We start from the raw sequence: 17,964 nt of genomic DNA, 5'->3' as shown, positions 1-17,964 counted from the left end.
CCAGGAAATGTTTTGTAAAAATCCATTTTAGTCCTCTTTAAGGAATCAGAAGTTACAAGCCTTTGTATATCACAGGTTACATTTCAGTCACATCTGCCTTTAGCTGTCAAAATGTGTCAAGAAAAAGAGTAATTAAATGCCACTGAGTAGAATAACTGATGAGCCAGTCTGAACTCCCTCATGTTGACTCTACATCAGGTAGCAGAACAGACGTGACACTGTTCTTCCTGCAAGACGAACGTCACTGTCAACTTCACAGCTTTGTCACCAGATTTGGCAAATTTTCAAACCCATTTAGAGACTTGTTTCCAAAAAGACACTGTAGCATAAACAGGCTGATGCAGTGAACCACACTGACACACAGTGTATTACCTACATCAGGGATGTATTGTTGTATTGCCAGAGTAAGATGGATGTTGATATAAAACTGACCACATCCATCATCACATTGTGACTGCACCTACAGAGGTTTACATATACACAACTCTTGATCGATAGCGGACGTTAACAATTGTTACTGCGCTGGGATTTCATTTTTACACCTGCTGCACTGTTAGTTATGGAAGAATATGACTTTTTGACTATTTTTTTCCAAGAAATACGACTTGAGTTCCTGTAGAGCCTGTTACACAATAAAAATATAGTCACTGAAATGCTATTGAAATAAAGGTTATAATTAAACAAACTCCTATGACCTACTAACTGGGCTCTGTTGTTATCAGCTGGAAAAAAAATCCACAGGCATCAAATAGATGAAATTACTTCATCTCCTTTTCCCCCTCTTTGTCTTTTGGCCAAAATTTCACCTTTACAATTTCATGTGTTTCAGACTTAATAAATGGTGTATGTCATTGTTCATCATAGTTTTAATGAGACTGAAAAACCTGCACATCAATCTGTGAAAGGGTGCGCTCGACCACTATAATCAACGGAACACCTCTGCTTTCAATTCAAATTGACACCTCAGTAATGGTGGAGGGCACGATACATGAATCAGCCGCTACAGTCTGTTGATGCAGATCTGACATATTTATCTCACTGTTTAGATTGTACTTTACACACAGAAGAAACAGGCATTTTATTTTCATTTTGATTAAACTGCAATGTTGACAGTAGCCATTCATTCCCACGGATTTAGCTTTGCGCTCCTGTAACATCACAACTGATGCAACAGTACCTGAAACCTTTTTCTCCACATACTCATCAACCTTTGTCATAACCAGGCACCTGCATTAACCATAATGCTATGCTAATGGCTAATGTAGCTACAAAGGTCTGGTAAGATTCTTTCTAACTCAACACCCTGAGATCTTTTTCACACTTTTAATGTTTTAGCCCCAACTAATGCTGACTCAAGTGACAAGTGACATGAGTTGAGGACTTGATGCAGCCACAAAGGGCTTTATACATAACTATTTAAATGTATGCAGTGTGTTGTCTTTACAGCTAAGTGGTTGGGTGGGTGATGAGGTTCCAGACTTGTATTATAACTAACAGGTAACTAACAGTAGAGCAGTCAAATGATGTCTGCACAACTACAGCAAATTAATGAAAGAAAGTGGGGAGCTCCTCAGAGAATATCACCGTGTCCACTGTTTAAGCCACAAAATCGAACACCTGTTTAACTTTCTGTTTGTGCCAGATGCCCCTCTTCCTTATTTCCCAGATGTAAATATTTCATCAGAGTTAGTTTCATTCAGTTGCTAAATAACCACTGTCCACCCCCCCCCCCCCCCCCCCCCCCCCCCCTCCCCTCCCCTTATGGGAGCGAAGCAGCTGTTATGTAGCACGCCTGACGATGATGGCGAGGACATGTTCCTTTAACCTTCTGTTTCCTCTGCAGGCGGACTCCAACAGCGTCCTGCAGCCCATTTACCCAGATTGGCACTCTGAAAAGCCCTGAGATTAAATCTCTATCCTGCAGCTCAGCATCATTCATTTGTCCTGGCTCACCTGAGGCCTCCACGCCAGCAAACATTCTCCCTGGAGGCTGAGAGACAACGCGGCACCAAGATTTACTCAGCTAGTCAGGTCAGGCTTCTGGGGGAGCACAGATGTTTGGAGGGCTTTGTTCTGTACCTGTGTGTGTCTGTGTGTGTCTATTTCACCACAGCTACCTGCCAAGTTTCTCCAGTGTGAGTATGTGTGTGTGTTTATGTGTATGTTTGAGGCTGTGTTTTTCTCGGTTCTACCTGCCAACTTTGAGCTTCCATGTGTGTGTGTCTGCCTCACAGGTGTGACTGTGTGTGTTTCTGTGTGTTTGTGTATGTGTGTGTGTGTGTGTGAGTACTCTTCTGCCTGACAGCTTCCCTGAGTGTGCGTGGTGGGTCAATCGATGTGTGTCTCCTGGTCATTGACAACATGTCTTTTGCAGGGCAGGTGCTTTAACATTGAGGTGCAGCGGCTCAGTCGAAAATGCTGACGGCATCCTCTCTAATTCTTATTTCCTGCATCAGCTCAACATTTAGTTACTTTGCACATCAAGTTATTATATTTCAGACATATATTCTTTAATTAGGTCCGATCATTAGTTCAGCGCTCATAAAATATTTCTTCTATAACTTTAAATTAAAACTCAAGCATCTCATGAATCTTTACAACTTGGTTACTAATCACACATTTTCTAATTAATGGCGCAAATATGAGACAAATGTTTTAATACTAAAAACAATGAACAATTATAATCATGCTCATGCAAAAATGTTATGAGATGTTATGAGAAAGTCATATTTTGTGACAGAGAAATCCAAAGGAAAATAGAAAGTATACTCATGATTTAGCCTGTTGACACAAAGAGCCCCACAGGGTGTTAATAGTTAGGTGAGAGGTACTCATCCAGCAGCTAATGGCATACAAAATGCTCTCCACCATTAAATTCACTGCAGCACGGGGGCTCTGTGTCGGTTGGCATCGTTGGGCAATTGTGACATGAACACCAGCATTAACTGTTGACTCTCAGTGGGAATCTCCTCCTAACCTGCGGCGGCTGGCTGGCTGCCGGCCTGCGTCTGTGCTGCTGCTGCCTGGCCTCAGTAAACACTGCGTTCTGTGTGACTTGCCCCCTACGCCTGGCTAAGATGTAAAATGCTGCCCTGAAATCATCCTGATGACATTTCATGGTCAGAAATGAAGACAAGGAATAAACTGTCCGCTAGGATCAAGATGAAAAACTAAGTAAGACAGAAGACTCAGTCCCATAATCTTCAATAAGTAAGACATTATGAAATAAGTAATCATACAACTACCTTATGTAAAATAAATGAGCCGATAATTTGTGAACTAATTTCATAAATAAAAGCCAGCTCTTTATGATGAAATGTTATTGCATCATTCTTGTTTTCATTCAGTTCATTTTTTTCCAGCTGTCCTTAATAATGGTTTCTTTCTTAAAGACATTGGTTTCATAATGACAGACTTTGATAACTTTGATTAAGTTACTTTTATGACGGTTGAGTTGTCACTGTCACCAAACATGTACCGTCAGCAGCCCACTTTCAGGAGGGCGGGGTTTTGCTCAAAAAGAACTTGAAATAGTTGTGTCAAAAATGAAAAAAGAAGCGTTAAGTTTAAACTCCTGCAATTGCCACCTCCACACACCTGGAACAATCACAATGTGAAATGGGTGTGAATGTTGGATGGTTGGCTTTGGAAAGTTACAGAAATTAGTTTTTGACCATCTATTTCTGTTGGAGGCCCTTTACTGCTGTTTACTGCCAGCAAGCTAGATCACGTTAGTTACCTCAGTCACAAGGCAGAGTGTCTGTCTTTTTGCTCCTGACACAGTTGTCTTTAGAATGAAAACGCTGCAGAGGTAACTGTGAATCAACCAGTTAATTGTTGCTGCTTGTATAAATGACTCTTCACAATCTCATAAACCAGTCTAGGCCATCGAGTAAGATGACCAGCAGCCTGTGCAAAATAAGAGGAATGTTAGTTTCTGTCCCTGAACACTGTGTTTGTTTAAAGCAGAAACTATTCATTTATTTGAATATTTACACAATTTAATCAAGTTGTTATTTATCTCATGGTGTCTTATATATTTAATATTAAACACCTAGTGGCTCCGTACCACATATACTGTAGAAACACATAAAATTGTGATTGATTTCCTTTCAACAATAGCTTCTCCCTGGGCACAACCTCAGTGTTATTGCTGGATTAAAGTTTAAGCATTAAGTACACTTAAGCACTAAGTACTTTACACTTGCTGCTCAGGGGAAGTTCTTTAAATGTCATGACTGCCTGCACAGAATAGTTGTATTTGACGTGTGAGAGGAGAGGCGTGATATCCACCCTGAGCTGTTAGTCCCCACAGATACAGTATGAACTGTATAGGCTGGTTTTATTCAGCTGCTGAAAAACTGTGGGCTGCGTCCTCACTGACGGGAATGAACTGTTCATTATGGTGCTGACCTGTCGACACTCACGAGAAATTGTTATTTTAACATCCAACTTTAATGTGTAAATCTTTGCTCCCGTGTTAATGCTGAACCCAAATTGGTCATGTGTTGTTGTAACCCACATGCTGCAATTATAAAGATCCATATATGAAATAAAGTAACAAGCGACATTGTTATAGGAACTTTAATTTCTTATTTTACAGTGTTAGGAGCCATAGATGTGGAGAGATTGTTTAGTATTTTCATTGACTCAATGGGCTGCTTGCGACCTCTCTGGTTTACTTAAGTTTGTGAACCAATTAACTGTGTTTTGCAGAAGCGAGCATTTTCAATTTACTCTTTAATTCATTACATTTTTATTGCAAACTGCTTAGTCTGTGCAGCTGTACTGTATGCAGACTGAAAAAGGGGAGTCTGTCTGGTGGGACTTTGTGTGAATTTCAATGTGACTTGAGTGTAAATACAGTTTTCATAGGATTCCAATTGGCATCATCATGCATCTTTTAAGAGCACAAGTTTCTGTTTTGCTCCTTTTTGGGCTGAGCTGAGGGAAAAGACATCTTGGACTTGCACAAATTAAAGTAGGTTGTTTGAATTCACAACTGGCCGGCCTGTGGGGCTGTTCTGTTTCAAACTATAATTCATGGAATAATAGCCTTGGAACATAACTGCCTTTCAATCAATCTGCTCTGCATTTTCATTCATTTGCTGAGCTTTCAAGCTACCAAATTATTCACTCCTTGTCTCCGCTGGAAACATTTAATTTTCAAAAACATCACCTTGAGCATAATTATGTCTCTGTTACTCAAAAAGCAGAGGGGACAGAGCAAGGGTTTGTCCGAGCTGTGCCCACATGTGATATCCCTAATAACATGGATATAATGAAAGGCTACGCGCTATACTCCAACATTAAAAGCCATTGTCTAATTTTGGCCAGCGGGATGTGACAAATCCGTAATTAAAATAGCAAGTTGAGTGATAAAACAAAGCCACTTGCTGGGAGACAGCGGATCCCGCTAGATATGGATCTGTCATTAGACTAAAGAATTGTCCTCTGCCTTTATCTCCCTAATGCGGCTACGTTTCCCCAGGATTGGTCTTTTTCAGCTGGAAAAAAAAACGGCTGATCTCAACCAACGTCCTAATCAGTCACGGTTCGCCTGTTTACCGCATCGAAAATTCGAGGCCACTGGTTCATGCAGAAGATGAACCAATTGCATGACGGTGCTTCATGTTTTTAAATTGCCATCAGAATGACAACACATTTGCAGACGCTTTTTTTCGTAATGCCCTCAATCTCTCAAGCTTCTTTACAACGGCATGTGTACAGGTCGCTGGTTCAACCAGAGGACAACTACAACTCGATGATTTTTTTCATGTTTTTTTTTCCAGCAGTGAGTAACTGACAGCAGCACTTCTACTGTTTTCAGGTGCCACAGCCTGACAGCCAAAGATACTGTGAGCTCAGTTTTTTGTCACTAGAACTATTTAATGTGTGTGTGTGTGTCTGTGTATGTTTTTTTTATTGACTTGAAGATCAAATGCTAATGAATAACACATCTGGTAAGGCCCACTGGAATCACTGGTGTGACTTGTGCAGCAGGCGATTTCTCATCACATGAAGCTATTTTAACAGAAGCCAGACAGCAGCAACAGACTGGTCCCCCTCCTCACTGTTATTGTTGGAGATGATTTCCAAATGCACACAGCCATAAGTGAGGAACACTATAAATTACCCAGAGGACTGGTGGAGGAAGCAGGCTGGGACTGACCTGAACTCTTGATTGACATAGGTAAGAGGAGGTGTGGGTGTGTTGAAATTCATGTGTGTGTGCTGGTGTGACTATTGCTGGACTGAACTAGGGAGAGGTCTGTGTGTGTGTGTGTGTGTGTGTGTGTGTGAGAGAGAGAGAGAGAGAGAAAGAGACACCCAGGAAGCAAGCTATTCTCCTGGATAAGAAGCTTTCAAGTAAATGAATGAATACATTATGGATTGGTGGCTGACCATCAATAAAGCAGCCATACTCTGTGTGAGCTGAGTGAAGCTCTTTGGTTGACATGTAAAGCTGCAAAACAATCAGACTGAGCAGGGCTAGCAGGACAAAGGGGACTCAAGGGTGGACCCGGCCAAAGACACTCATCAAACCACAGAGGAGTGACACATCGGCAAATCCATTCTCTCTACAAGCCACGCTAACAAAACGCCTACTTCCACATACATGCACAGATTCATTTCCACAGTTGTACACCTACACACATACAGATGTACACATGGATACACAGACTCTTCCTTTCCCTGTGTGTATCCTGAGGGTAAAGAATACATTCATATTCAGGGAATGAGCTGCAGAGGCACAAGCCATTCAGAGCCATTTTGTTTTTCCAGCCGATGGCAGAAAGCAGTGGCCATTATGACCTTGTGATGAATTCAGGGTTCATTTCCTGCAGTTTCCTTTTTCATGCATGTTCAAAGTTTTACATAAAATAAAAAAAAAGACAAGGGATGCTGTATTGTGATTGTGATGTCATTCGGGTTAGGCCTACGTCAAAGCTGCCATCATGCACATGCATAGGCTGACTTTCAATTCCAGGTGCACAGTAATCGGGAGAAAGTTTCATTTGTGCGCACCGTCATTTATTCATTAGCTCGCAATCAGATCTCCTGTGCAAGGCTTGAGATGTTATAAATCAGTCACCGGCTGGCCATTAACAATTCATGCAATTCATAATACATAAGATTCGTCATTTATTTATCACCTCTAAATGGGATTTCCTTCCTTCCTTCTCATTGGCTCCGACTCAGAAGTTAACTTATCCCAGCCTGACCACTGGTCTTTTTGAGAGTGAGCCAAGATGTAAACAATGCAATTTGAAGTTGAACAGGACCAGGGTAGCCTGAGTCGGTGTCCTGCCATTCAGAAAGGAGGAGGAGTCTTTTTCCTTACTAAATCCAGTTGGTTTGAAGAGTAGAATCTGGAAGGGAAGCAGCAGGCGCCAGGCTGCGGCTGGCTGCTGGCACAGTTGTTTTCTGCTGATTCTCTTGAGCAGTTGATGTAATTGTGAGTAATTAGGCCTTAAAGTGGTCTTGTCTTTCCCCAACCTGGAACATGAGTCCCGAGGGAGAGTGAGAGGGGGAGGTGGTGTTCTATCTGAACACCAGTAGCTAGTATAGAGAAGGCTGCTTTTTGTCAAAACGGATCCTATACGTAGAGCCTGGAACTCTGCCACTATAATGCTAACACCATACAATCACAATGACTCTGCAGATGACACTGTATTATGCTATTGCCCCAAGGGCCCCAGTGCTTCTAATTGTAAAGATAAACAGCAAATTACACTGGAGATGCAATGGTTGTAGTGAGTCTCATAAAAATGTTGTGTTTGGTATCTGGCTCTGTGACCAGATGTTGCACTTTTCTTTGTTTTTTCTGGAGGTTTGTGTTTGTGAAAAGCCTTACAAGTTCAGTACAATGAGCCTCATATGAGGAACACACTACTGTGATAAAGGACAGAGAGAAACTTTATGGGGACTTACGGGTGGTTGGCTTGTTGCAGTTGTGTCCATGTCTGAAGTACTGCGGATTCTCCACCACAGGAATACGAGTCATCCCTATGACAACTGCATCAGGACCCGCATCTAGAGTACAGGGGGTAATAATCCCATGGTTGACATGATGAAGAGGGCTGGCAGAGTCTTCCTCACCACTGATCACAGCCACTGGACCTGGAAGAAGAGCAGAAGAGTGATGTCTTACTTGATGTTTTGCTTATTTTATCCTCACTTGGATGTTTGAGCTTCACTGTGCAGAAGGATGTACAGTGTGTACAGAGTTTGACACTAGAGGGCTGAGAAAAGTCTCAGTTTGAGACGTGTATGTATAAGTGTCATCATAAATTTAATGAATAAAGAAATGACAAAAAAATTTGTTCACTGGTTAACATGCACAGTATTACAACAACCTTTCTTCAAACTGACCAGCATATGTTGGACAACATATCCAACAGACAACATATCCAATAGACTTTCACACATTTTTCCATTTTTTACATAGAAAAAAGAAGAAAAAGACAAAAAAAAGAAACACATTGAAATTAATTTTGAAAATACCTTCATGTATCAAACAAACCACAGGGAACAGGAAACTGTACCTGTTGTACATCTGGTTCAGACAAATGTTCATAATCATTCAACATATCTGCATATAAATGATGGTGCTGCTCATATACACACTGCCTTTTTACAGGTGAACTAAGAGCAGCACATGAAGTTAGCTAGACTGACGGGAAGTAATTGACTGAACGGTTTTGGCGGCTGTCATCCTGCATCTCATGCAGTGATATTACAGGAGGACACTGTGGTTGCTACCTTTCTGCTACGTTTTGATGAGGACCCGACAAAATTAATGAAGTGGGACATAAGCACAAAACACTTGACCAAGGGAAAATCCCTGCACCCCCATGGTGACACAAAAATGTGTTACCAAGGTTACCAAATGATTTGCATAAATACATACAGTATGTTGATTATATGAATTTTGCTTTCTTGAGAGTTCACACTCAACAGATGTTTTTAATAGTAATTTATGCTAAAATAATACATCTGCGACTATAAGATATATTTTGCTTTCACACCACAAACAAACTGCACTTTTCAATTGTTGTGTGATTGTCTGGTCTGGAGTCCTGAGTCTGACTGATCGCTCTCACACCAGCCCAAACCAACCAGACCAACACACCCGAGTTTATCTGAACCAAATACAAAAGGTGTGAAAGCCCTCATAGTTTTAATTTCTCAAGTGAAAAAAAACAGTTTGTCAAACGTGCATTATCACACATCCATCATTTAAATACATTATTCTACAGATACACCTATTCACCTATTCTATAATAACATACCTGAAAAATCAGTCATCACAAAAAGTTCAAATCATTATCAGTCCAGGGCAGCCAGACTGGTTGAATTTGTGGCAGCATACGACATATACGTCTCAATATCAAGCATAATTTCCTGCCTTTAATCAAAATTCAAAAAGTCAAGATGTGTCGTCAGCCAGTGTGAGCCAGTTCTATCATTGCTGTGTCAAAAGCAACACAAAGCTGTGACAACTGTAATCTTCAGGGTGGAGCGAGGAAGGAAAGAAGGAGGAGGAGATGGGACACAGCGAGTCAATGTAGTCGACACAAACTGATTCAGTGGAGCGGTGACAGTGAACCTGTTTACCCACAAAGTTGAGTCTCTCCTTCACCTTGACAACACAGTAAATAGCAATCAAGACTCAGTCATGTCAAATTACAGACCCTCAGCTGCCAGGGGGTGGGGCAGAGCTGCGCTGTGATGAAGTGACACATATAAGCAGTGATTTATTTACAATATTCTCCCTTATGCATGGTTTTCATACCTGAGCACCTGCTTTATTGGAGAGATGTGCACAGCAGGGCACAGGTCTTCATCAGCTGTCTACCCACCCAACCACTGGGGCGAGTGGCATGCTACAGCTGTAAATCTCTGCTGATGCCTCTGACCCTCCACTACAGGGCACAGGCAGAAAGATATACACTATTTCAAACATCACTATACTGCACTTGAAATAAAATCACTATATAGAAAGCTATGATGAGTCATGGGGAAAAGTCTTTAAAATATGTGGAAAGATACCTCAAAAGGATCCCAGTACTATGTTCTACTTTTTAATACAATATGAAATGGAATGAAAACCAATCTGATCAGACTGCAGTGGCAGATGGATGAGGCCTTGGGGAACGCCTGGACTCACTCCAAACCGCAGCACTCGAAACTACACAAAAACCTCTCACTTGATTCCTTTCGGAGATGAAGGTTTTCTGAGGACTGAAGGGGAAACGATACTTCTTGACTTGAGAACATCCTAAAAATTGCATTCATGTTACCTCAGTGATGAAAAGGCCCAATGGTCTCTGAGAGGGTTTTTATCGTCTGAGATGTTGCCTGTGCACAGAGAAGAATTCAGCACTGGACATTTCCCCTCCAAACATATATCTGAGAGTAAAGTTCCTCTCTATTAAACCCACGTTGATTTATTCAGGAGAAATGGAAAAATGAAATGAGCCAACTTTTGACTGTTTTCAATTCTTTTCATGTCTCCTTCCTTTCATAACTTTTATTAGTGGTTTTATGGTTCATACAGAGGGCAAATTTAGTCAGATTTTGACTAAGGACTTTTTCAGTCCTATTTTTACTTAAGTTACTGCAGTATTATGATATGAGAGGTGTAATGATAAAGACATAGGCACTTTAAATCAATTTATACATGAATTCTGACTCCAGCTTAAGTCCATTGATCTCTAGGCATCTGCACCCTATAATTCACCTGGCACCTTCATTTACAGGGTGGATTTACAGGATTTAAGGAATCGTTTCAACATTTTGGGAATTATAGGAAGATGTGGAGATTGATACCACTCATAAAGGGACATCTGCTTTTGGTTCTAAAGCATAGTAAAAGTACTCCACACCATGATTGCCTTCGATTTTATTAAACCTAACAAACTGTGTAGTATACATCAGAGGTTTGTTGGCTATTTAACCAAAACTATCATTTTTAATGAAACATATTCCCTGTGTCCCTCAGTCTATGCCCCTGTTCATGTGTTTTCATACGTGTTCTGATATCTCTTGGGTGTCAACAATTGTCCTTAGACATTTATCTAGGGACATAAGCTCAACCCACCTGCTCACCTGCTGCATCTTAAAATCACCTTTTAAAAGCAGAATGTTTGTGGAAGTGCACAGACCATAACAGTGACTGACCACAGCTCTTATTAGCTACAACCACTGCCTTCACCTAAAATACAGAGTTAAAGCTGACCTGTGAGGGAGAATGTAATGATGCAGCAAGTTTCCTTTTTGTCAGTCAAATAAAGAGTCTGCTCCCTGTCTCACTGAATGTTACAACTCAGCACCCATAAACTAGCTGTGCTTCAGTAGGTCGACTAGCAAATATAGATTAGTAGTAGTGGCAGATAGTTAGCAGTGGGGAACCGTCGGGGGCCTCTGGGCCTTCAGAGAGGGCCAAACATCTCAGAATTTTAAATGTTATATTTAATGTCTTTGACTTAATGATTTTTCTCTTCTTATTCTAATTTGAGTCTCACTTTCATCAGGCTTCATAATGACACAGAAGGCCTGAAGCTCCCATAGCTACATGTGTTTGTTTAGAAAGTGGCAGGTGAATTAACCAATAACATTTTGATTAATCGTGGGTGGGATCAAAAATACCAGAGCTATACTATCTCATGTGGTTTACCTTTTTCTGTCCAGGGGCTCCTAGCAAGCCTGGCTCTAATACCCATAGTCCACCACTGGTAATTAGTCCAGCGAGTCCTGGCTAGAGTAACAAAAGCTTTGAAAGACCAGGATCCTGGTTTTCTGGTGCTGCTGTGGTTGTTCTGGGACTGTCTGACAGGAATATATGCGGCTAATCAAAATAAAACTGCTAATAAAGACAGGAGCTGTACTGTGTTCATGACGCCCTCTGAAAGCAATGCTAATCCCTGTATTGACAGTAACGGACATAGGTTTAAGTCTTGTTATGATCAGAATGTTTTATCGAGCTATGTAGCAGTGACGGTACACAGACACATTTCTACTGGTGGTATTGATCTTCTAATCTAACTCTCAGTAAGAAAGCAACTAAGAGCGTTAACCAAAATGTCAAACCTTGAGAATTCATACAATGCAAACTGTTAATTTGTCTAAATAACTCAATGAATTAATTAAAATAAATCATTTTGATCATGACAATTATCAAATCATGACCTTCAAGAACTACCCTGATATCAGCACATGAATTCCTCTGTCAGATGCTTGAAATGTGTCTTTCTGCACAGACTGGTTCCCCTCCCACCTCATAACCTCATACACAACTGCTTCTCATACACAAGTTGGCGAGAATTGATCATCAAAGGACACGACAATACAAGCAAAAAAACAAAATCATTCTTTTAACATCTTTTGACTAACGGGAATTTTTTGTCCAGGGATTCCTTCTAGAAAAGTCTTTTGTCACTGTGACATTCAGTTATTTGATCATTAGTTAAATTGCTCACATCCTTCAGTGGTTTGCCTGCAAATCTGTCTCTCCAGCCGACATCCTTCAATTCCTTCTGAAATATGTCACTATCGCTAAGATTTCTTCATGATTCTTCAGGAGAAATGTCACTCCAGTCGACATTACTCACTGTTCCTTCACCGTAACCTTCGGCAATCTGAGCTCGTGGCAGTGCGGGAAATGTTTTATGTTTATGTAAGGTGTAGTTCACAGGTGCATTAGCTAATTCAGCCAAATCAATTGATCAAGTGTGACATTTGCATCATCTGTTTCCCAGAGTTTAGAAGTCAATCTAATTTACTCTACAGGAGCAGAGACAGCATGGCCTTCCCCTCCTGGGTTTTAAAATGGACCCGTTCATTAAGGTATTGTTGAAGTGCTGGGCCAGCCGGTCCATTTGTGGACCAGGCCTCAATGATCAATTACAACAAAACTCCAACCTTTGAACCAACACTAGCTAACTTTTAGCTCCAGGCTTTTTCATCTTGTGAATATAATCACACTAAACTAAAACCAGAACAGTTTTATTAAGATGAAACCTAATCTTAATTAGTTACTATATATTTATTTTGCAGTTTCACACTGACACATTTACATTGACTTCAGATTAAACACAAGCAGGAGATGTTTTGCCATTGTGGACATGCTGACCTGCACCACCTACAGGAAAGGAAAATAGTAACAGCTGCAATTTATCTAGACATTCAACTTTAAACACTTTGTCTTTGCCACCTAAAGGCAAAGAAAGCTGCTGCAAACTGAAGGGAAATAAATTCTGCTACTGCAGTGTTTTAATTTTGAGTATGTGTGTATATATGTATGTCCTGAGTCATTTGTAGGGCCTCTGTACAGTCAAGCCTAACTTCCAGAAGTAATTAGTAAAATAAGACTTTCTAAAGATTTTATAAAACTGGATAAATCATTCTTTTTCTCCCTCTCCTTTATATTACACTGTAACAAATTGCTGTAATATCTACAGTAAAATTTTACAGTATCTTCTTGTTTTGTCATTTTACAATTTTTAACTGTATACCGCAATGCATCATGGGTCAAAACTAATTACAGTAACCTGCTGCATAACTCCGTGGTTACATATTGTAGAAATTACAGCAAGTTGATATTCTGATTTTGGCGGTTAACTCCGAGAGGAGAGGAGCAATGGCGGAGCAAGGCTAAGAAGTCAGCAGATTGGTGAGTAATATTTGTTTCAGTGACGGTAATTTCCCATAACTTTAGCTAAGACAGATTTAGCATTTAGCACGAGGACAGTCGCATCGTCTTCACATCGCATTTTTTTCTCTGATAAACAGACTAACACAAGCCAGTGAAGGTAACATTACAGCTAACATTGATGTTGGCAGCGAAAGTTGTATTGTATTGTAAATAAAATAGCCGACATTAAGATCATTTCTGTTGAATTCTGATTAAACATTAAAAGTAATTTACCTTGCTATTGTTGCTTGTCCAGTTTTTTTAAGCACAGGGTTTCAATTTTACATGTGATCTCAACCTGTATTTATAGGAATTATTGGTTGATTTACATTGCAGAAAAAGGCCCACACTTGGTCTATATGGAATGACAGGGGTCCACTGTTGGCTGGTACATAATGATACAAGTTCCCACTAAGTTAGCATGGAGTGACATACACGCAGCATGTATGAATAAGAAAAAAAAAAAGAAAAATTGATAGTTCTTATGAGAAAACTTTCATCAAAACTTAATACAAACATTTCTAATAAAGTAGCAGCAGTAATGTTGTGTGTTTTTTTATGCGGGGTGTACTGTGTAAACTCAATGGCAACAATGATATATTATGTACAAGTAAACCATCAAAGAGGTACTGATATTAAAGTATTGGCATGACAATTTCATATCTGTGGGAAAATACAGAGGGAATGGAAGATCATCAGTTGGTCAGAGATACAAGGGATAATTCATTGAGGGGATTAATCTCACAAAGTCCCTATGTTAAACTACTGCCACACACATTTTTATAGTCCATACATTTTTCACTGTACTGGTGTTTCACACTACTTAACTGCATTGTTTGTCAATTGTCAATTTTGCATGAATTTACCTTGAAAACAACTCTGGTAACGTTCTGTTATTATCTCATAACGTGGGGAATGTGCAGGTCACAACTTGTCCACCAGAGCGTTGTGGAGTTGTTGGATTGTGTATTTGATGAGTTTGATGAGAGAAACCAAGAAATTCCATTACTCCATAAGGGTAGATGAGCAGCTCACGTCTCTGCTCCACTGATCTAAAAACAGCTTGTACTGACGAATAAAGGCAATTAACCTATACTAATGGCAATGGGCCAATTTGACAAAATGTTGAATTATCCCTTTCATTGTTCTTCAAATGCAAGTTTTAATAAAAGTATTTTGTAACAGCTATGACACTGTGTTATTCTTTTTTTCATTCACAATCTGCATAATTTGCAAAGCAGCTAATGTAAAAACCAATATTAACTGTAAAAACATTTTACAACAACATATTGTATTATATTTTACAGCAACATATTGTATTAATTATTTACAGTTATTTACTGGCAACTTTAGTTGCCAGGTAATTACTGTAATTTACTAGAATACAAGAAAAAGCTGTAAACTACATTACATTTAATTGCTGTTTTCTAAAAAAGAAAAACAGTAAGTTACTGTAATTTATATACAGCAAAAACATGTAAAAGATTTACAGTAATATGTTGTAATATAATTTTACAGTAATAAACTGCAATTTTACAATAATTAGCTGGCAACTTTTTTGCCAGGTATTTACTGTAAATTCTACAGTCAATTCTTTACAGTGTAGCATTCCTCTTTTTTTCAGACACTTCACCTTGACCTGTGTATTTTTTGTCTGTCATTCCATCTATAATGTAATTAGGAGGACCTTGAGTACAAACAATGACACAAAAGTATAATTTCCACTTGGGATGGGAGAGACATGTCTGCCTCATTTTATTGTTTCCTGTTCATTTTCCTTCCCAAGTCTCTCTGAGACTAGTTCTCAAAAAAATGTTGGTATGCTTATTTGAGTTGTCTTTAGGTATTACTCTGCTCTCAGCAATGAGTGGACTGGAGTTATTTGTGTACTTTTGTTGCCCTGGGTTTGGCCTCTCTTGGTGAAGGGTGTTGAGCTGGTACCATATGTAGCCTGAAGGGAAAACCTGCAGACACCACTCTGGGCTGGAGAAAGCTCTGGTAGTGGCGCAGCAGTGTGAACTCTGTGCACTTCAGCTTACTCAGCAGAAAATATGCTTCAGTTAACAAAACCTCTACATCTAAAATGTATAATACTGTGTAAAACATTAAACAGACCCACACAACACAAACAGCAGCTACATAAAGAACAAAATACTCAGTGTCAGCAAGCACTTTAAAGAAAAATTAAAGAAGCCTTTACTTTCCTTGCCTATAGATGGCGCACATCACCATGTCCACATCCAGTCGTTCAAAGGATAAGTTTGGTGATTTTCTTATTATCAACAAATCCCAAGAAATAAATTTATTCCAGTAACAAGTATTAACTGTGCAGCCATAACCTGATATAATTCATTTTTGTGTGTTGCAGACCTCTGTTGTTGTATAAAACTACTAAAAACACACAAAACATTGCACGTTGACTTGTTCTTTCGTTATCATGAACACACACACACTGAAGACTGTTTTGAGTCAATCCCACACACACTGACCTGTGCCCAGAAATACTCATCACAGCATCAAATATGTATTAATCCTTGACTGAAATTAGTCCCCAACAAATAGTTTAATTAAAGCTACAGTGTCCAGCTGTTTTATGAAATTACTTGGTGCTTTTTGTTTTTTAAAATTAAATTGTATTAGTGACCTGTATTTAAAGGCTGGCAAAGGTCAGACTAGAGCTGTAGATCTGAAACTGCTGGTGTCTCTGGAACTGGATCATACTGGCCAGGGTCTAATTTTGGTGACGTGTCCTTATTCACGTCACATAAGTTATCAATAGTATGTCAGCTCCTCATTTTTCCTATGGTTCTCTGCCGCAGCAGCTTCACTTGCAGAGTTTATTCATTTCTCTTTTCGCAGTGTTTTTGTTATTATAATCATTTATGGAAATATACCAGACCAGAATAAAAAGCAGCAGGGGTGTTTGTCTGTGGGGCCACCTGATTGTCTGTGTCTCTGTTTCTCTACCAACTAAAGTAAGTGCTGAAGGTGAGTTTTCGGACAAAAAAAAAAAAAAAGAGAGAAGACAGCGGGTGACTCTGTAGGGTTTTCCCTGTGGTGGGGAATAAATTGTGCAAAGTGTGATTGCTTCGGTTCCACCTCCTTGTGGTAATTATCACACAGATTTCTTTCAAAGGTAGTTAATTAGAACTGGAATTAACTTGAGGACATGTAAAATGAACAAGAGAACACAGGAAGGACAACTTACTGAGGCAAGGCCCCTCTTCTAGTTAACAGTGCATTTGAAAGGAATTAAATCCAGTGGTGGGAAGAGTCGAAAACAGAGAAATCAAGGCAAATATTGTGACTGTGGTGGAGAAAAGACAACAGGTCGACAGGACTCAAATATAAACCAGCTTAAAGCATTTTTCCTAAATCTATCAAAGGTAGTCACTTGCTATTCAGTAGTGACTACAGCAGGTTCATTTACTGATACATTGCTGCCATTGTCACCGACAAATGTCTTTTAGCCTCTAAATTTCTCTAAATCACTAAGCCAACATTTCCAAACAGTAACCTGAAGCTGACGTCCCCGGCATTCTGACACCAATTGAACCAGTTAGTCACCCCAAATAACAATGGAAAATCACTGAGACTGAGGCTGCTAGTTTAGTGTCAGCCACTGTGTAAATGTGCACAGTCAGTGCAGCATTAGTGCTATAAAAAGGCCAGTTAATTGCCAAATGCCACTATCGTGTGAAGAAGCCTTAGGGTTATGTGCAAAGCTCCGATGACAACTCCCCTCTCTGCACTGACGAAGACATGTAAATAGCTCTTCTGACAAATGGCCTCAACCTGCTCACTCAACCTCCCACTCACGGACGAGCATGGTGAGCAAGTAACAGCCACGCAGGCCGGCAGCAAACCCACACTCACCCCATTTCTCACCATATGCAAACAGCAGCCTCTGTACAGTCAAACAGCTCTGGACTGCATGTTGTTTCCTGTCCACTTGATGGTGACCAACTGTGGCAAACACTGAGCACCAGGACAGCTGATATTTATGGTCCCATGCAACGGAGGCTACTGACAATTTACAGTTGCCATGCACGGCTCAATATGCTCTCTCCTTATTGTGGTGTAAACAACGGTGAACACTGAGGGAACAGCACGCAGAGTCGAGACAGACATAAACATGCATTTGAAATGTGCTGCAAATCTATCAGTCATTGCATCTGAAGCCACTTGTGTGTCCTCTAAAATCAAGTGTCTACATCCCGCTGAACATTATCTGCAATGACACAGCACTCAACCAATTACAGTTT

At 40.0% G+C, this 17,964-nt stretch overlaps 1 protein-coding gene across 3 annotated transcripts in view; it reads right to left on the bottom strand.

The window, feature by feature from the left end:
* ntrk3b (neurotrophic tyrosine kinase, receptor, type 3b) overlaps nucleotides 1–17,964 on the bottom strand; it is a 178,088-nt gene that overhangs the window by 33,671 nt on the left and 126,453 nt on the right. For all 3 annotated transcript variants that reach the window (XM_071489377.1, XM_071489376.1, XM_071489378.1), the window contains one exon: nucleotides 7,936–8,124. In XM_071489377.1, coding sequence (XP_071345478.1) covers nucleotides 7,936–8,124 — 189 coding nt within the window. The remainder of the gene's footprint in view (nucleotides 1–7,935; nucleotides 8,125–17,964) is intronic.

The sequence above is a fragment of the Trachinotus anak genome, unplaced genomic scaffold (genome assembly GCF_046630095.1).
Source record: "Trachinotus anak isolate AG129_WGS33_773 ecotype Australia unplaced genomic scaffold, CSIRO_AGI_Tana_v1 ptg000011l, whole genome shotgun sequence".
Taxonomy (NCBI): Eukaryota; Metazoa; Chordata; class Actinopteri; order Carangiformes; family Carangidae; genus Trachinotus; species Trachinotus anak.
The sequence above is the reverse complement of the archived record's forward strand: the minus strand, read 5'-3'. Positions and strand labels throughout refer to the sequence as shown.